This window comes from Pagrus pagrus (assembly GCF_965226575.1).
Source record: "Pagrus pagrus genome assembly, chromosome: 4".
NCBI lineage: Eukaryota > Metazoa > Chordata > Actinopteri > Spariformes > Sparidae > Pagrus > Pagrus pagrus.
In genome coordinates this window covers 24,879,825-24,901,597 of record NC_140188.1, presented here as the reverse complement: position 1 = coordinate 24,901,597, position 21,773 = coordinate 24,879,825, and the positions used below count along the sequence as shown (strand labels likewise).

At 40.9% G+C, this 21,773-nt stretch overlaps 1 protein-coding gene across 1 annotated transcript; it reads left to right on the top strand.

The window, feature by feature from the left end:
- Nucleotides 1-51: 51 nt before the first annotated feature.
- On the top strand, nt 52-18,044 carry LOC311256203 (protein NLRC3-like; the record flags this gene model as incomplete). The annotated part of the gene is made up of 7 exons (XM_084351052.1): nt 52-325; nt 8,297-8,422; nt 8,554-8,607; nt 12,243-13,998; nt 14,107-14,280; nt 14,965-15,056; nt 18,016-18,044. 7 exons carry the CDS (start codon nt 52-54, stop codon nt 18,042-18,044), a joined length of 2,505 nt encoding a protein of 834 aa, XP_084207178.1.
- Nucleotides 18,045-21,773: the final 3,729 nt, after the last annotated feature.

Below are 21,773 nucleotides of genomic sequence, written 5' to 3'. Positions count from 1 at the left end.
GGCTGGTTTCCTTCAGGTAATAACACTGCCTGTCTTTAGCAGGGAGCCACGATGACTCCAGAGGACATTTTCAACACTCTGGAGGATCTAAAAGTTGACGAATTCAAGGATTTCAAATGGTATCTGAAGCAGCCTGACATCCTGGAAGGCTACCAACCCATCAAACAATCCAAGCTGGAGAGTGCAGAAAGACGGGACACAGTGGATCTGATGGTGAACACCTTTACACTTGATGGAGCTCTGAAGGTGACCAAGAAGATTTTAGAGAAGATAAAGAGGAATGACCTGGTGCAGAGTCTGTCAGCCAACAGCTCAGGACCAGAAGGTCAGTCACATTTTTTAATCTTAATATCATTTTCAGAAGAAGAGAGTGAGTTGACGACACAATACTTGTAAAGGGACAGGGCTCTCAGTACAGAAGCTCATTGTTTTCAGCAAAGAAAAACAAAGAGGTCTAATTTCATAATTAGGAGAAAGGGTTGAAGCTGTCAGTAATTGTTATTGGAGAGGATGGAGGTTTGATTGTTTACATAAATAAACATTGTTTAACTGAGCAGAGATTCATTTTAATAGTGCAACAGAGCTCTGCCTAATTTAAAATCTGGATTAACTCATTTTAAACCTAGTTTTACTAAACTCAGATTAGAGCTAATCTTAGATTAAATGAATCCTTGTTGGTGCAACCCAGCCATAATCTCTCTCTTCACCTCTCTCTCAGTGTCAGTGAATGTTGGTGATGTTGGAGAGACTTCAGAGGACAGAAGACCTTCCTCTCAGAGTGAAGGTAAAGCTGCTGTATTCTCTGGTATGTATGGAAGCCCTGAAAGACAAAGTTTAGTTTTTGGAACCAACCAACAGGAACCAACAGACTAACTTGTGTCTGTCCGTCTAACAAGTGTTGCTCTGATGAACCAAACGACCAACAGACTAACTTGGAACCAACCAACAGACTAACTTGTGGAACCAACCAACAGACTAACTTGGAACCAACCAACAGACTAACTTGTGGAACCAACCAACAGACTAACTTGTGGAACCAACCAACCAACAGACTAACTTGTGGAACCAACCAACAGACTAACTTGGAACCAACCAACAGACTAACTTGTGGAACCAACCAACAGACTAACTTGTGGAACCAACCAACAGACTAACTTGGAACCAACCAACAGACTAACTTGTGGAACCAACCAACAGACTAACTTGGAACCAACCAACAGACTAACTTGTGGAACCAACCAACAGACTAACCTGTGGAACCAACCAACAGACTAACTTGTGGAACCAACCAACAGACTAACTTGGAACCAACCAACAGACTAACTTGTGGAACCAACCAACAGACTAACTTGTGGAACCAACCAACAGACTAACTTGGAACCAACCAACAGACTAACTTGTGGAACCAACCAACAGACTAACTTGGAACCAACCAACAGACTAACTTGTGGAACCAACCAACAGACTAACTTGGAACCAACCAACAGACTAACTTGTGGAACCAACCAACTGACTAACTTGTGGAACCAACCAACAGACTAACTTGGAACCAACCAACAGACTAACTTGTGGAACCAACCAACAGATTAACTTGTGGAACCAACCAACAGACTAACTTGGAACCAACCAACAGACTAACTTGTGAAACCAACCAACAGACTAACTTGGAACCAACCAACAGACTAACTTGTGGAACCAACCAACAGACTAAATGGAACCAACCAACAGACTAACTTGTGGAACCAACCAACAGATTAACTTGTGGAACCAACCAACAGACTAACTTGGAACCAACCAACAGACTAACTTGTGGAACCAACCAACAGACTAACTTGGAACCAACCAACAGACTAACTTGTGGAACCAACCAACCAACAGACTAACTTGTGGAACCAACCAACAGACTAACTTGGAACCAACCAACAGACTAACTTGTGGAACCAACTAACCAACAGACTAACTTGTGGAACCAACCAACAGACTAACTTGTGGAACCAACCAACAGACTAACTTGTGGAACCAACCAACATATTAACTTGTGGAACCAACCAACAGACTAACTTGGAACCAACCAACAGACTAACTTGTGGAACCAACCAACAGACTAACTTGTGGAACCAACCAACAGACTAACTTGTGGAACCAACCAACAGACTAACTTGGAACCAACCAACAGACTAACTTGTGGAACCAACCAACAGACTAACTTGGAACCAACCAACAGACTAACTTGTGGAACCAACCAACAGACTAACTTGTGGAACCAACCAACAGACTAACTTGTGGAACCAACCAACAGACTAACTTGGAACCAACCAACAGACTAACTTGTGGAACCAACCAACAGACTAACTTGTGGAACCAACCAACAGACTAACTTGTGGAACCAACCAACAGACTAACTTGGAACCAACCAACAGACTAACTTGTGGAACCAACCAACAGACTAACTTGGAACCAACCAACAGACTAACTTGTGGAACCAACCAACTGACTAACTTGTGGAACCAACCAACAGACTAACTTGGAACCAACCAACAGACTAACTTGTGGAACCAACCAACAGATTAACTTGTGGAACCAACCAACAGACTAACTTGGAACCAACCAACAGACTAACTTGTGAAACCAACCAACAGACTAACTTGGAACCAACCAACAGACTAACTTGTGGAACCAACCAACAGACTAAATGGAACCAACCAACAGACTAACTTGTGGAACCAACCAACAGACTAACTTGGAACCAACCAACAGATTAACTTGTGGAACCAACCAACAGACTAACTTGGAACCAACCAACAGACTAACTTGTGGAACCAACCAACCAACAGACTAACTTGTGGAACCAACCAACAGACTAACTTGGAACCAACCAACAGACTAACTTGTGGAACCAACTAACCAACAGACTAACTTGTGGAACCAACCAACAGACTAACTTGTGGAACCAACCAACAGACTAACTTGTGGAACCAACCAACATATTAACTTGTGGAACCAACCAACAGACTAACTTGGAACCAACCAACAGACTAACTTGTGGAACCAACCAACAGACTAACTTGTGGAACCAACCAACCAACAGACTAACTTGTGGAACCAACCAACCAACAGACTAACTTGTGGAACCAACCAACCAACAGACTAACTTGGAACCAACCAACAGACTAACTTGGAACCAACCAACAGACTAACTTGTGGAACCAACCAACCAACAGACTAACTTGTGGAACCAACCAACCAACAGACTAACTTGTGGAACCAACCAACAGACTAACTTGGAACCAACCAACAGACTAACTTGTGGAACCAACCAACAGATTAACTTGTGGAACCAACCAACAGACTAACTTGGAACCAACCAACAGACTAACTTGTGGAACCAACCAACCAACAAACTAACTTGTGGAACCAACCAACAGACTAACTTGGAACCAACCAACAGACTAACTTGTGGAACCAACCAACAGACTAACTTGTGGAACCAACCAACAGACTAACTTGGAACCAACCAACAGACTAACTTGTGGAACCAACCAACAGACTAACTTGTGGAACCAACCAACAGACTAACTTGGAACCAACCAACAGACTAACTTGTGGAACCAACTAACCAACAGACTAACTTGTGGAACCAACCAACAGACTAACTTGTGGAACCAACCAACAGACTAACTTGTGGAACCAACCAACAGACTAACTTGTGGAACCAACCAACAGACTAACTTGGAACCAACCAACAGACTAACTTGTGGAACCAACCAACCAACAGACTAACTTGGAACCAACCAACAGACTAACTTGGAACCAACCAACAGACTAACTTGTGGAACCAACCAACCAACAGACTAACTTGTGGAACCAACCAACCAACAGACTAACTTGTGGAACCAACCAACAGACTAACTTGGAACCAACCAACAGACTAACTTGTGGAACCAACTAACCAACAGACTAACTTGGAACCAACCAACAGACTAACTTGTGGAACCAACCAACAGATTAACTTGTGGAACCAACCAACAGACTAACTTGGAACCAACCAACAGACTAACTTGGAACCAACCAACAGACTAACTTGGAACCAACCAACAGACTAACTTGTGGAACCAACCAACAGACTAACTTGTGGAACCAACCAACAGACTAACTTGGAACCAACCAACAGACTAACTTGTGGAACCAACCAACAGACTAACTTGTGGAACCAACCAACAGACTAACTTGGAACCAACCAACAGACTAACTTGTGGAACCAACTAACCAACAGACTAACTTGGAACCAACCAACAGACTAACTTGTGGAACCAACCAACAGACTAACTTGGAACCAACCAACAGACTAACTTGTGGAACCAACCAACAGACTAACTTGGAACCAACCAACAGACTAACTTGTGGAACCAACCAACAGACTAACTTGTGGAACCAACCAACAGACTAACTTGGAACCAACCAACAGACTAACTTGTGGAACCAACCAACAGACTAACTTGTGGAACCAACCAACAGACTAACTTGGAACCAACCAACAGACTAACTTGTGGAACCAACCAACAGATTAACTTGTGGAACCAACCAACAGACTAACTTGGAACCAACCAACAGACTAACTTGTGGAACCAACCGACAGACTAACTTGGAACCAACCAACAGACTAACTTGTGGAACCAACCAACAGACTAACTTGTGGAACCAACCAACAGACTAACTTGGAACCAACCAACAGACTAACTTGTGGAACCAACCAACAGACTAACTTGTGGAACCAACCAACAGACTAACTTGGAACCAACCAACAGACTAACTTGTGGAACCAACCAACAGATTAACTTGTGGAACCAACCAACAGACTAACTTGGAACCAACCAACAGACTAACTTGTGGAACCAACCAACAGACTAACTTGGAACCAACCAACAGACTAACTTGTGGAACCAACTAACCAACAGACTAACTTGGAACCAACCAACAGACTAACTTGTGGAACCAACCAACAGACTAACTTGGAACCAACCAACAGACTAACTTGTGGAACCAACCAACAGACTAACTTGGAACCAACCAACAGACTAACTTGTGGAACCAACCAACAGATTAACTTGTGGAACCAACCAACAGACTAACTTGGAACCAACCAACAGACTAACTTGTGGAACCAACCAACAGACTAACTTGGAACCAACCAACAGACTAACTTGTGGAACCAACCAACAGACTAACTTGTGGAACCAACCAACAGACTAAATGGAACCAACCAACAGACTAACTTGTGGAACCAACCAACAGATTAACTTGTGGAACCAACCAACAGACTAACTTGGAACCAACCAACAGACTAACTTGTGGAACCAACCAACAGACTAACTTGGAACCAACCAACAGACTAACTTGTGGAACCAACCAACAGACTAACTTGGAACCAACCAACAGACTAACTTGTGGAACCAACCAACAGATTAACTTGTGGAACCAACCAACAGACTAACTTGGAACCAACCAACAGACTAACTTGTGGAACCAACCAACAGACTAACTTGGAACCAACCAACAGACTAACTTGTGGAACCAACCAACAGACTAACTTGGAACCAACCAACAGACTAACTTGTGGAACCAACCAACCAGCAGACTAACTTGGAACCAACCAACAGACTAACTTGGAACCAACCAACAGACTAACTTGGAACCAACCAACAGACTAACTTGTGGAACCAACCAACAGACTAACTTGGAACCAACCAACAGACTAACTTGTGGAACCAACCAACAGACTAACTTGGAACCAACCAACAGACTAACTTGTGGAACCAACCAACCAGCAGACTAACTTGGAACCAACCAACAGACTAACTTGGAACCAACCAACAGACTAACTTGGAACCAACCAACAGACTAACTTGTGGAACCAACCAACAGACTAACTTGGAACCAACCAACAGACTAACTTGTGGAACCAACCAACCAACAGATTAACTTGTGGAACCAACCAACAGACTAACTTGGAACCAACCAACAGACTAACTTGTGGAACCAACCAACAGACTAACTTGGAACCAACCAACAGACTAACTTGTGGAACCAACCAACATACTAACTTGGAACCAACCAACAGATTAACTTGTGGAACCAACCAACAGACTAACTTGGAACCAACCAACAGACTAACTTGTGGAACCAACCAACAGACTAACTTGGAACCAACCAACAGACTAACTTGGAACCAACCAACAGACTAACTTGTGGAACCAACCAACCAACAGACTAACTTGTGGAACCAACCAACAGACTAACTTGGAACCAACCAACAGACTAACTTGTGGAACAAACCAACCAACAGACTAACTTGGAACCAACCAACAGACTAACTTGTGGAACCAACCAACCAACAGACTAACTTGGAACCAACCAACAGACTAACTTGTGGAACCAACCAACAGACTAACTTGGAACCAACCAACAGACTAACTTGGAACCAACCAACAGACTAACTTGTGGAACCAACCAACAGACTAACTTGGAACCAACCAACAGACTAACTTGGAACCAACCAACAGACTAACTTGTGGAACCAACCAACCAACAGACTAACTTGTGGAACCAACCAACAGACTAACTTGGAACCAACCAACAGACTAACTTGTGGAACCAACCAACAGACTAACTTGGAACCAACCAACAGACTAACTTGTGGAACAAACCAACCAACAGACTAACTTGGAACCAACCAACAGACTAACTTGTGGAACCAACCAACCAACAGACTAACTTGGAACCAACCAACAGACTAACTTGTGGAACCAACCAACAGACTAACTTGGAACCAACCAACAGACTAACTTGTGGAACCAACCAACCGACAGACTAACTTGTGGAACCAACCAACTATCAGACTAACTTGGAACCAACCAACAGACTACTTGTGTCTGTCCGTCTAACAAGTGTTGCTCTGATGAAAGTGTGACAAAAAAACGCTCTGAAACAAACAGTTTGTGGAAAGATGTTCAGAAATGATTCTGTGTGTGTCTGTATCCCCTAATATGAGCTTGTGAAAAAAAATGCATGAATCCAAATACATGGATAAACAAGTAAATAATGTGACATATAAAAACTCCTAGAAACTTCTCCCTTAGTTCTAAGGTTCAGGTCCTGGTAGTCATACTGCTAACTTCATGGTCAGCTCTCCTTTGAATGATAAGCTTTCATGTCAAAGGTTTAACATGTCGACATAAGATGTCTCTTTTAAAAATGGAAGATACCCCATGCACAGCAGTGCTTCCCTTCTGGGTGCAGCCAGTACAGGGCAAATCATAGCAGATCACAAAATCAATATTCCAGATCTAATCAGATTCATGGTCTGATTGGAGCAAATCTGATGAAGCTACATGCGAAACACGTAGTTTGCTTCTTCTTGTTTTTAATGTAACTGTTAATAAAATAGTGTCAAACTTATCCTGGTGTGTGCAGGAATATTGATTCTTTTGATAAGATGTCTCTTCATCTGTTCGGCCCAGTCTCTTTACTCGCCCTCTCAGGGCATGAGGGCGTGATGCATATATTTTTCAGGACTGGGTTCACTGGCCAATCACAACCAAGCGAGTCTTGTACGTTTTCAGAATTGAAAGAAGACATACTTCCTCTCTGTGGTTTGAGTTTTCCCTTTTCAACTGGACAAACATGTACCTCCTCTGCAGGTCTGAACCCAGCAGACACACTTCACAGTCCAATATACGTCACATAGTACAAACTTCCTTCTAGTGTTCAGGTTGTTTTTAATAAGGTGGAATTTCCTCACCATTTTTATGTCTTAGTATTGGATTGCATCATATTGGAAGGCATCATGTAGTTTTTCATCATCATCTTAAGATGAATTACAGTCAGTGTGAGCAACCAAGCTACTAGCATAGCTATTTATTTATGATTTTCAAAATAATGTAGGGTGTCCATTAGCCTGCTTTTTCCACGAAGTAGCCTGAAGCAGGACCGAATCTACAGTACTGTTTTATTCTCTCATGAAGGAGAAAAGCTGAAAAATTTCTGTTGCTTCAACACAAGCTCAGATTCATGTACCATATAATGTCCACTGTGACATGACCAGAATGGAATCTGCATCATTCTGCCTGAATCTGAGGTTCAACAACAGGCCTTACCCAGCGGCTTTACCAGACTTTATTTGTTCTTAATCTTTCAGGTCGATCTGCTCAAACAAAGTAGAATCTCTGGACCCCCTTAACATAGTTCAGACATCGATAAAAGGAAAGTGAGTTGAATTATTTTGTCTATTTTCTAACAGCTGAAACTCAAGTTGGCAGCACAACAGTCACAGCACAGCCTGGAAGTGTCATCAACACACCTCATTTGACTGGTGTCAACACTGGAAGAGACATTATCACCAATATCACCAATAATTCCACAGCAGGTAAATGTTCCCCCTGAATTAATAAGTCAAGTTAATGCCTTTAATACTTGTTCTTGTGCTTGAAATGTAACCACCAAAATGCCTTTAAATATTTAGCATTTTTCAAAAGATGTTGTATGTTTCTGTTTCAGTCCAACCTCCCAACAGAACAGATGAGACCACTGATGTTTCTACCAAAACCAAAGGTATTCGACTGTTTAAACACAAAAAAACATACAACATACCTGTATATTAAACAGGTTTTTCAAAGCCAAATGATAAAAAAGTTCACTATACTTCTACTATTAAAACATGACTAGATTCAGAAATAATGAACACACAGTATATTATGGAGACAACACACTTAAAGCTGCAAATGTGACTTTACCATCCTGCCGTTATTGGCCATCAGCTTTTCTTCCCTGTCATCTGCCCGTTTTGCCCTTTATGCAATTTTTTGGTTCCTGAATAGATGCTAAACTGAGTCTTGCTAGTCCGCCAGCCTTAGAGCATGATGTCCTGTAGTGTTATGTATCCATCAAGAATGTTTTGGTGTGAAATGCTGATTATTGGAGATATAGAGATGTCTGCCCTCTGGAATATAAGGGAACTAGGCTGTATTATGGCTCATGGTGCTCATCACGCAGAAGCTTGTCTCTGCTCTTGGACGATAGGCTCATGTTCGTGACAGTAAACAATAATAGCATTGACCACGCTGAGATTTAATGATAGCTAGCTAAGTTAGCTTACTTAGCTAAAACCATGAGTAGATGCACAGATGCACATAGTTCTTACATGAAACTGCTCACAACAAGGTTTGTGGATTATTTTGAGTATCTGGGTCATGATTTCTGGAAAGACAGCAGTCATATAAGGTCAATATCTCGGCAACACACACCAAAACAATCTAGACATATAACAAACATGACAGGTCAGAGGAATAAATATTATTTTTGATTTGGGGTTAACTGTCCCTTTAAGTCTTGAATCTGTTTGAGTTTGTCCGAAAGTTTAGCACACATCTGCACATATATATATACAGATGTTTCTCCTTTCATACAACCTGTTTGCTGCTGCGTATTAACCGCGGTGAAGCCGCAGCTCTTGATAACTGTAGCCACTAGATGGCAGCAGAGTGTCTGAATCCTGACGACAGTGTTGGGATCAATTGTAGGGCAGGTGTGGTTGTTAGAAATGAATAATTATTGATAGTAATTGTTGAAATTAAATTGATCAAAATTAAATAAAAAGTAATAATCAAATCGTTAAAACAGGGCACAGCCCTGGAATCAGGGACCAATAACCAGACCAAAAACAGTCTCAAAGAAGGGTTCACTTTAAATGTAAATATTTGTAAAATATTAAGAATTAAAGGGACGGTACATGTGGGTTAGTTAAGAGAGAGAGAGAGAGAAATACAAAGAGCTATCGCTCGAAGCAGCAGCTAAGCTAACACTTTAGCTCCACAGAGTGGAGAGGCTCGAATCAGCTCTTCATGAGCGCAAAGAAAACATGCAACAAACTGTGTTTTACAGCGTAAAACTAACAGCAAATAGGACTTCCGGTGACGTCATGCAGAAGGCAGCAGCCTAAAAGTTGAGCTCCGTCCGTCTGAATGTTTAATATCCTAACAAACTACTTAACACTTAGTAGTTTGTTTGAAACAACGTTAATTTACAATGGCAACTTCCTCCAGAGGCAAGGGTTCAAGTAAACAGGAGAGCTCAAAAGAGAAGAACGAAAATTTAAAACAAAACCAATCTCCGGCTGGTGACATGGCTAGTGCTGCTAGCATCCACCACGCAGAATCCAAAATACTAGCCGAGCTGGAGAAGCTAAGGGCAGAAAATCGAGAGGGACATAACCAGACCAAAGTATCGCTATTGAAGTTGGAATCATCAATGGCTGAGCTAAAATCTGAAATGACAAAACTAGAGAAAGGAACCACAGAGGCAGAGGACCGTATCAGTGCCACAGAAGACAACGGGAGGAGATGTGAAAGAGCGATATGCTATCTGTTGCACCGAAAGATGGACCTAACGGCCAGAGGTGAAGATTTGCAGAACAGGTCAAGACGTAACAATTTGAGAATATATCGTGTACCGGAAGACAGCGTGGGAAAAGACTTTAAGAGGTTCATGAAGGAGCTGATTCAATCAGCTCTTGAACCAATGCCTGAACTGAACCGAGCGCACCGAGCTCTAACAGCTAAACCAAAAAACCCAGCTGCTGCTCCAAGGTCCCTGATTGTCAGATCTGTGGATTACTCGGTCAAAGAGGCGATTCTTAGACAGGCTTCGAGTCAAAAACGAAATGTTTACAAAGAAGAACAGATATATTTCAACCATGACTACTCCCCAGAGTTACAAAAGAAAAGAAGGCAGGTGCGAGAGGTCGTCAAAAAGTTAAAGCAGAAAAACATCAGAGCCAAATGCACCTATCCGGCACAGCTAAAAATCTTAGAGGATACCCGACACTCAAGGATGCTCTCCCGACACTTCAGGAGCTTAATATCCCGCTACAAGTGGACAAGCGGGGGGAGAGACGAGGGAATAATCCAGCTGTACTTGGAAACGTGGATGTCAGAGCCTTCTTCACTGAATCTGAGTGACCCCAGCATGCGCCGAGTTTTGTTTCTATTTTTAATTGTTTAAAACCACAAGCAGGCTATACCTGCAAACTGAGCTGCAAACCTCTCCACAAGCTGGACGACAGCGGCACAGACACTGTGTGTGACTCCCACGGAGGAACAGTCACCATCCTTCTCCCCTTCGGGAACTGGTTTATTTATCTACCTAAAAAACTAAATAGCTTAATATAGCTGTAGGGAAAACCAGTTGGGTATGTGGAAGTTCACTATCTACCTGCATCTCTCTGCATTATGTTCCTTATGTAGGAATTGTTCTATTTTATGCTTGTTGTGTTCTCTTTACCTGAGACTAGTTATGGGCTGTTGTCATTTATCAACAATATATTATCACTCAGTTGTATCTATGTTGTGAAAGAAACTAAGATGGACATATATGGCTGCTATTAGGTTCAAACAATACACAGAACATGGATAGTTTAAGTTGTATTAGCTATAATGTAAAGGGTCTGGGTAGTCCGGTTAAAAGAAAAAAAGTACTTAGCCAGCTTAAAAAACTACACTGTGCTATAGCAATGATCCAAGAGACTCATCTATCAGAAAAAAATAACATTTAAAATTAAAAAGAGAATGGGTGGAGCAGGTATATAGTGATTAAATCAGTTTACTTTAATCTTAAACAGACAATTAGTGATAAGGAGGGTAGATGTCATGGTTTTGGGGAATGTTGGGGGTACTACAATAACACTCCTTAATCTATATGCCCAAAGTCAAGATTGTATAGATTTTTTTCAAAAACATAGCAACTTTACTAGTAGATAAAGCAGAGGGAATTATTTTGATAGGAGGGGACTTCAACTGTATTCTGAGACAAAGTATGGATAGGCTCCCAGCAGAAGTAGGTCCGCTGTCAAAAAATCTACTACTCTTCAGGCAATGATGTGCGAATTGGGTTTGGTAGATGTCTGGCGCCACTTACATCCCAGGGAGAAGGATTTTACTTTTATGTCACAGGTGCATGGCAGTAACTCTAGACTGGATATGTTCCTGATATCAGGAACGGATCTCTATAGACTAATGCAAAATCATCTACACAAAATAGAAGTCCCCCTCCTTTACTGCCTTGTCGTGGCACCTTGAAAGCCATGGCAATGGCATCCTCTGAAAGGAGAAACATCTGTGGTATTTGCTAACATGGAAGAGTATGAGAAAATAAATGTTATTCATCTAACTATGATCTCATTTATCTTTCAGGAAACATCCAAAAGTGCCAAGCTGATCTAAAATCTTACCTTGAATCTCAAACTGAGAATCTGTTTCAAGGAACAAAGGAAGATGGATCATCAACTCTGTTACATAAGATCTATACAGAGCTTTACATCACAGAGGGAGGCAGTGGGGAAGTTAAACACGAAGTTGTTGAATTAGAATGTAAAAGGAGTTCAAGTGAGCAGAAGAAAATTGACCTCACTGACATTTTTAAACCATTATCAAATGAAGAAAATCCTCCACAGAGAGTTCTGACCAAGGGAAACGCTGGGATTGGAAAAACTGTCGCTGTGCAGAAATTAACTCACGACTGGGCTACTGGAAAAGCCAACCAGACTACTCAGTTCATATTTCCATTCACATTCAGAGAGTTGAATTTAATAAAAGATAAGTGTTGGAGTCTTAAAGAGTTAATAGGTCACTATTTTAAAGAAGTGGAGGATTTAGAAATGTCAGACTACAACAATTCAAATATTCTGTTCATTTTTGATGGTCTGGATGAAAGCAGATTGCCTCTGGACTTTGAGAAAAATGAGACGTGCCGCAGTGTTACACACACTACAACATTAGACTGCCTACTAACCAACTTAATCCAAGGGAAACTGCTCCACAAAGCCTCAGTCTGGATCACAAGTAGACCAGCCGCAGCCACTAAGATTCCCTCCAAGTTTATCAACAGGGTGACCGAGGTTCAAGGCTTTAATGATGAGCAAAAGGAGGAGTACTTTCAGAAGAAAGTCGATGACAAGGGTATGGCTCAGAAGATCCTCAATCATCTTCAGTCAAAACCTTTAAGAAGTCTGTACATCATGTGCCACATTCCACTCTTCTGTTGGATTTCAGCCACTGTGCTCCTGAGTCTCCTCATAGAAACTCCCAAAGGTGAGTTTCCGAAGACTCTGAGTGAAATGTACACACACTTCCTGATCATCCAGACAAAATGGAAACATGAGAAGGATTATCAGAAGGATGAAACAGACAAAGATGTGATCATGAAATTGGGAAAGCTGGCGTTTGAACAGCTGCAGAAGGGCAACATAGTATTCTATGAAGACGACTTGAAAAGTCAGATTGATCTGACAGAAGCTGCTGTTTATTCAGGAGTTTGTACACAGCTCATAAGAAAAGAAGCTGGTCTTCACAAACAAGTGATGTATTCTTTCATACATTTAACTGTTCAGGAGTTTCTTGCAGCTCTATATGTATTAGAAACCTTCATAGATTGCAGAAATAATCTGCTTCACACCAAGAAAAGTTGGTGGAGATTGTTTTCAGAGAAAAGTAACCTTTCGTTCCTCCATAAAAGCGCAGTGGACATGGCTTTGGTCGACGATTATGGACAATGGGACTTGTTCCTGCGCTTCCTGCTTGGTCTTTCAGAGGAAAAGAATCAGGAGCTTCTTCAGAGAGAATTTAAATTTAAAAGAAGACGTCCAGGGAGAAACCGGAAGACAATTAGCTACATCCACCAGGAGATCAAGAATCTGTCCCACGATAACAAAGTTATCAATCTGTTCTACTGTTTAAATGAATTGGGTGATCAGTCTCTGCTAGAGCAAGTCCAACAGTACCAGAACTCAGGAGATGTTGATGAAATCTCACCTGCACATTGGTCAGCTATGGCATTTCTGCTGCTCGGTTCCAATGAAGACCTGGATGTCTTCGACCTGAAAAAATACTCCAGATCAGATGAAGTTCTGGAGAGGCTGCTGCCTGTGCTCAAAGTATCAAAGACAGCTTTGTAAGTGTTCGACCTCAAGATACCCAACTGCTCTAAAACTCCCTAGTTGTTTAGGTATAGGAGAGAATGTTTGCATAATGTTGACTGTCATTTTGTTTTTCACTTTAGGCTAAGAAACTGTAACCTCACAGACAGATGTGGGAAGCATATTTCATCAGTTCTCAGCTTGAAGTCTTCTGGTCTGGAGGAGTTAGACCTGAGCATGAATAGACTGCAGGACTCTGGAGTGAAGCTGATCTCTGATGGTCTTAGAAGTGCTAACTGCAAACTTCAGAGACTTCGGTAAGAACATTATGATGCAAGTAATAAACATAGTGGGAGTGATTCTCTTTTCTTTCATGTAGTAAATGTTACAGTGAACATTTCCCTTTCAATGTCTCATCATCATCCAGGGGCGATCATGCCCATTTCCCATCAAATTTCCAACAAACCCAACATTTGCATGAAACATACACATTTGTTTTTATGAAATTTTTCACATGCTATGCTATGGTACAGTGTGCTAAAGAACAACCTAAGCACATCCCCTTCACAAATTCAAAATAGGTATTCTAATCTCTGAACACACATCACCCCTGTCTGATCATTGTGTGTAAACTGATGTATTTCAGCCATTTTAATGAAGAAAAATCTAATGGCCACAGAGAATTCATAGAACTGTAGCTACCTATTGCAGTTAACTGTTGTTTTACATCTACACCGGCCAGTAACCTCTCACATTTGAGCAGTGTAAGCTGAAGCATCTTTTTTACCATGTGTATTTGTAAGCAAACCAAACTTTTATGGGTTAAATGTAAAGCACTACTGTAACTATTAATTAAAAAAGTGGATTCAAGGTCAAGTTAATTTTTGGGGATTATTATAGTGTTTTAAAGTTGATTTGGATAGAAAATCTGTCCTGCTCACTGACACTAAACAATTTGCTAAACTGAAACTGAAAATATTTTTGTTTTCTCTTTTCATAAGGTTAAATGACACCGGCCTCACAGAGGAATGCTGTCAGGAGTTTTCATCAGTTCTCAGCTCCCAGTCCTCTCATCTGACAGAGCTGGACCTGAGTAACAACGACCTGCAGGATTCAGGAGTGAAGGAGCTGTCTGTTGGACTGAAGAGTCCACACTGTAAACTGGAGACTCTCAGGTCAGGGTTTAGCTTCTGTTTAATAGATGAGCATTTAAATGTTGATTGACATACAAGTCAATGATTTCAAGTCACAGTCCATCAGGAATATGATTTCTGGATTTTCCAACCGAGAAAACAACCCAAGAACCCAAACTATGTTTGTCACAAAAGATGAGAGTCATGTCACATTTTTGTATATTCAGTAAACAGAACAGAGGCGAGAAGATGAGATCAATCACAGAGGTTTTACAGGAAAATACATTAGCATTTTTTAAAATATCTGAAAGTGATATTTTTTTTTACTTGTTGCACATAATAATGATCTGGGGACAATGGATTTGATTCATGCCATTTGTATTAGGATGTTTCCTGATGATTAAAGTCTGTTTTCTGTTTGTTTTTTTTCCCGGCACATTTTAATTAATTGTAAATAAACAATAATATTATTGGCCAGATGTAAATCTACCTCTGTTGTCCATCAGCCATGTGACTGTGGCTCACCTGCTCACCTTTACTCAGCTCACAGCAACAGTGAAAACTGTTCCTGATTTGAATATGCTCAGCAAGGCCAGCTGATGGTAAATAAGGTGAGCAGGTGAGCCACAGGCTGATGGAGGACATTTGGCCAAACATATTTCCAAAATGATTAAGAATTACTTTGAATGTAAAAACTGTACCAGAGTGCTTGTAAAAAAGCTTCAAAATAGAGCTTGTTTTTTATTATTATTATTATTATTTTCTGCCTGACGTGGACCAGGTCATTACATGCAATGCATTTTGTTCTTGTGTAGTAGGCTTAGAAACAGAGAGCTGTATTGAATTAGCAGTCTGATAGATCTGGGTATGTGGATCCTGTCTTTAAAGTCAGTTGTGTTAATATGTCAGTGTTGTGTTTTACATTTTGTTGTGCTGCTCCTGAGTGGTCAAGAATAGATCACTGCAGATTTAGCTCAAAGTTCACACAGACAATGACAAAAAGATCAAAACAAATCATTGTGTGTGTATGTATGTGTGTGTCCAGGCTGTCAGGCTGTCTGATCACAGAGGAAGGCTGTACTTCTCTGGCCTCAGCTCTGAGATCCAACCCCTCCCATCTGAGAGAGCTGGACCTGACCTACAATCATCCAGGAGACTTAGGGGTGAAGCTGCTGTCGGCTGGACTCGAGGATCCAGACTGGAGACTGGACACTCTGAGGTATGAACAGACAACAAGAGCTCACACGCTGTTTCTCTGTCACACTGACAAGCTAAGGACTGTTGGTTCACAGTCCGATCCGGCAGCACTGCTGATAACATTTAAGACAGGACCAGGCCGGGCACACTGGCTGTGTGAGCTGTGTGTGCAGCATAATTGCGTGAGAGTCCCTGTCCACCCTGAGACATAGACCCGGACAATAACTTCTTCAACTCCATCAGTAATAACTGGCTATGAATTTATGCATGTAGATCGAAAAAACAAAGGTGGGGGAGGAGTAGCTTTCTATGTGGACAACAATTTGAACTTCAGGGTGTTGGAATACATGTCTATGACTGTTAATAATGTACTGGAGTGCATAACTATAGAAATATATAAGGACAAAAACAATAGTGCACTTATTAGCTGTATATATAGGACACCAGGGTCCAATATTGAATTGTTCAAAGACTGGATGGAGGAAATGTTTATAAAGAAAAGTCATAAAAAGAGTTTCATCTGTGAGGAACATTGATCTCCTTAACCCTAATAATCACAAAATGACAAACAATTTTATCACTACAATATACAGCATGAAGTTATATCCAACAATCACCAGACCCACCAGAATAACTTCCCACTGTGCCACTCTTATTGCTAATATTTTTTTACAAATGATATTTCAAATAAAACAATTAGTGGAATATTACTTGTTGATTAATTGTATATAATGATGGCGATGTGAATAGGGCATATGATTCATTTTTTAAAACATTTAAAGAGAGATCATCCATGGATTACAAAGGGAATACAAAATGCCGATGATGATGATGACGACGACAATGATGATTAACATGATTGCTATTATTATAATAAAATGAAATTATTGTATTATTGCTTTGTTGTTGTTGTTGTTGTCATTATCATCATGGCCATTACATGCCATTATATGTATCATGACTACTATAATTTTCTGGTTTGTTGACTCTGTCTGCTGTATTTAAAGCAGCTGAGAGGAGCTCACCTGCTGACTCTGTTTCTCATCTCATCTCATTTCCATGTCCGCTTATTCCTTATTCGGGTCGCAGGGTGTTGCCGCTTTATCCCCCCTTTCGGGGGGGTTGCAGGGCTACTGGGGCCTAATCCAGTTATCAATGTGTTTGTCGTGTTCTTTTCTTCAGCCTCTCGTCACATCATGTTTTTTTGTTTTTTAAAGACCATTATTTTTTTTTTTATCATTTTCTGAAACTTAACCCATTAGTGCTTGCTTCTGAATTTTTTATTTCCTTTGGAAGTGTTCTCTGGACTCAAATCTGAAGAATCTTTTAAATCGGTCTCACTTCTTGGCTGAAAAGTGAGTTTTTCTGATCATAGGATAACAAGTCATTATCAGTCATACAGCAGGTGAACACATTCACTTGAGGAGACACTCTTTATCATTTATAATGACTTAACATTCAGAAATTAACATTCTCACCTACTGATCTACAATGTACATGAGGTAATGAGAAGATGTGGATTTGACTGAAACTTTCATCGAACTGCTCGACAGTGAAAAAGGAGACAGTGCAATAGTAATGATGAGAAATTCTGGAAAACTGACAATTTATGAGGGAAGACAGCTGGATAATGTTGCTGAACTGACAATAGTGAAACATGGAATCAAAGAGATAATGTCTTTAGTCGAAGAAGGTTCATTCTGACTTTGTTTCTTCCTCCAGGGTGGAACATGGTGGAGAGCAGAGGCTGAAACCTGGTCTGAGGAAGTGTAAGTTTGTGTTTACTTTGATTGACGAAAACAAGGCAGCACATGTTAAAGTAGTTTAAATCTAAAGCTTGTGTATCTGCATTCAACTGTCAGTTTGAAAGAAGATCCAAAAAGATGAGTCATTGTGAACAGTCAGTCTGTTAATAAAGCAACAAATAAACCATTAGCTGTGTTAGATGATAAACTGCTGCTGTATTGTGTCTTGTTCTCTCCATCAGATGTCTGTGAACTCACAGTGGACACAAACACAGTAAACAGACGCCTCAAACTGTCTGACAACAACAGGAAGGTGATATATGTGTCAGAGGAGCAGCCATATCCTGATCATCCAGAGAGGTTTGACTACTATCAGCTGCTGTGTAGAAATGATCTGACTGGTCGCTGTTACTGGGAGGTCGAGTGGAGAGGAAATGTTTTTATATCAGTGAGTTACAGAGGAATCGGCAGGAAAGGACACAGTGTTGACTGTTTGTTTGGATGGAATAATCAGTCCTGGAGTCTGAACTGCTCTGTTAATGGTCGTTACTGTGTCTGTCACAATAAGAGAGAAACAGACCTCTGCTCCTCCTCCTCCTCCTCCTCCGTCTCTAACAGAGTAGCAGTGTATGTGGACTGTCCTGCTGGCACTCTGTCCTTCTACAGAGTCTCCCCTGACACACTGATCCACCTCCACACCTTCAACACCACATTCACTCAACCTCTTTATCCTGGGTTTAGATTCAGGTTTCATGACTCCTCAGTGTCTCTGTAGGAGGGACACACACACACACACACACACACTTTGTAAATCACACTAACCAGAAATGGTTTAGTTGTTTTGTCTCTTCTTGGTCAATGTGCTGCACATCAGTGGTTTTAAATATCTAAATATGTTTTGAACGTTCAGATTTCAGTTTTCTGAACATTGTGATCTGATTGTTTTCTCAGAACAATCAGCCTGTATATACAATAAAATCAGGCTCCACACACAGATAATCATAATTATGATCTTTGTTCAGACAGGTTTTATTTAGTTGATTTGTCATTCATCATTGAAGTTTCTCATTTATCTTATTTGAGTTATCTGTAAATATGTGTATATGAGTGGATAGAGCTGCTGCTACGTGCAGACAGATCTCCATTTCAAAATCTCCCTGTAGAGTCGAAGAGCCAAAGACTTTCTGTCAACACTTTATTATCTCACATCATCTGTCATAATAAACATTTGACTTTCTCATTCACGTGTCTCTCCTGATTGAAATAACGTCTTTTCACATCACTTTACATTACTGTACATACATTACAGCAGACGAGCTGTATGGAGACATCTGATGTTTTAAATCAAGTCTCCAGCTACTTCAGTTGTTTAGCAGAATGCTGCAACTCTGTTTTACTGTGAAGCTCCAGAAATGTTTTGTGGACTACGACACTTCACCTGACTTTATATCGTTTCTCCTTTTAGATTAAAACACCGTTAAAAGCAAAAAGACGAGGGCAGCTGTCACCACGCAAAACTCGGCAAACATTTTGTCATTGAAAGGTGAATATTTGTGTCTATTTGCAGCTTTATATTGAATTTGTTTTTAAATCTCGATGTGTGAAAAATGTATTTTGCTCTCTGTGGAAACAAAACATGGTTACATTAAACCGTACGTTTATTTTCATGCCTCTGAGCTGGAGATAGTCGTGGCCAGAGGCATCATGTTTGAGGGTTTTCCGTCTGTCTGTTCCGTTCTTGTGAACACAATATCTCAAAAACACCTCGAGGGAATTTCTACAGATTTGGCAGAAGCGTCCACTTGGACTCAAAGATGAACTGATCAGAATATGGTCCTCAAAGGTCACTGTGAACTCACGTTTATTTATATGATAATTAGGAGAATAAAGAAAAAATGATGAAGTTATAACATTTTATATCCAAAAGGTCAAAGGTCAACTTCACTGTGACATCATAATATTCTGCAGTTCAGGACCAGCAACCTGATTGCCAGAGGTGGGAATTGCGGAGTCTTCAAGTCATCTCCATGCCATGTATTTGTTCTGTTCATGCACTAAACCAGCTGAGTCCAATCAGCACAGCTCTTCAGCCAGGAAGGTGAGCTAATTAGTTAATGCACCTGGTTCAGTGACTGAGCAGAACAAATACATGGCATGGATATGACTCCACAATTCCCACCTCTGCTGATTGGTGCTCGGAGTCAAACAACAGCGAGATGGTGTTTGTTCGTTTTGATCTTCTGTTTGCATGATTCACATATTTTGTACCATATTTGAGTTGTAAACTATAACTAACGAACTACTTTGACTTAAAGATAGAACATCGAAGAATTCTGCATTAAAATGTCTAAAACAACTCGACAACAGCACACACTGCAGGTTTGTCTGTGTGTTTGAATTCAGGTCAGCCTTTGACTGAATACATCAATATTCGTGTCTGAGTCACTTCAGATAGTTTTCATCTGCAATGGTGGTGAAGACAACAACTCCCATGATCCTATGCTACTTCCACTCCTTTCCTCTTCATTGTTTTGATCGACAGACCACTAGAGGCAGAATTTACATACTTAAATTACTTGATCTGAACACCAATAGTTTTTCTCAGATGAACAGATCATTAAGTCATGATCTCAAGATAATGGGCATTGAATAATTATGAGTAACAACAGACAGTTTCTGAGTCAAATATCCACCAAATGATCCCTGAGATGATCCTAATATTTAAAGGAAAAGTTCAACATTTTGGTGAATTCGGTATGAGAAGTATCAAACTGAAGATCTGGCTCTCAGACAGAAAGAAAATAAATGTATTTCGCAACATGTCAAACTATTCCTTCAAAGTTATAACATGTAGATTTTGTTTTTCAGAGAAAAACAATTTAATCACAGTGAGAAGTTATCGATCTGTGTGGTTGTCTACCACAGTGTCCTTCCTGAAATGACCACCAAAGTAAATTTAAAAAAAATCGAATCCACGTTTTAAAAGACAAAATCTTACAGCTGCTCTAAACCTGTCCTGTCCACCTTCACTCTGACAAACAGTGTGTCATCGTTGACATGCGCAGCATTCTGGGGAGCTTTCAGCTTGTTGAAAGGAGTGAAGCATGAAAATCCAACAGCCACGTTGCACACAGACTCGGCGGCGGGTTGTTGGAAGCTTTCGGACGTCGGGTCGGGTCTAAAGCTGAGAGTGCTGTCATTACCGGCACCGCTCTGATCCAGAACAGACAGAGACACGGTCTGTCTGAAAGGCCATGGCAACAGAGCATCAAGTCTCCTGGCATCAGGACAACATAAAGGAACAGGTGAGTCCCTCTTCCCTCCCCATCCCCATTCAGATAGACCTCGGCAGCCATTTCGTTGCCACAGAGCCCGGTGTGGAATGGCACACTGCTCAGGCAAGGCATCTGACCTCTGGCCTCAGCCTCATTCTTGTTCCTGTAGTCCTCGATCTTCCAGATCAGTCATAGGACGTGGCCTTGAACCCACATGATCAAATAAGGTGGTGAACATGAATCTTTCTACAGTTCAAAGGACTAAGTTGCTGTGTGATGATGGAGGCAGAAAAGTAGCCAGAATGAAAACATTGTTGGGACTGAACATTTCATGAGTCCTACAGTTGGTGCTCAGCACAGAGCTTTGGCTCGCCTCTCTGTCAGATCTCATAACAACTGATACTCAAATGTCACAATATAAGAGAATTCAGGGATTTCCAGCACCCGAACCCTGTACAAA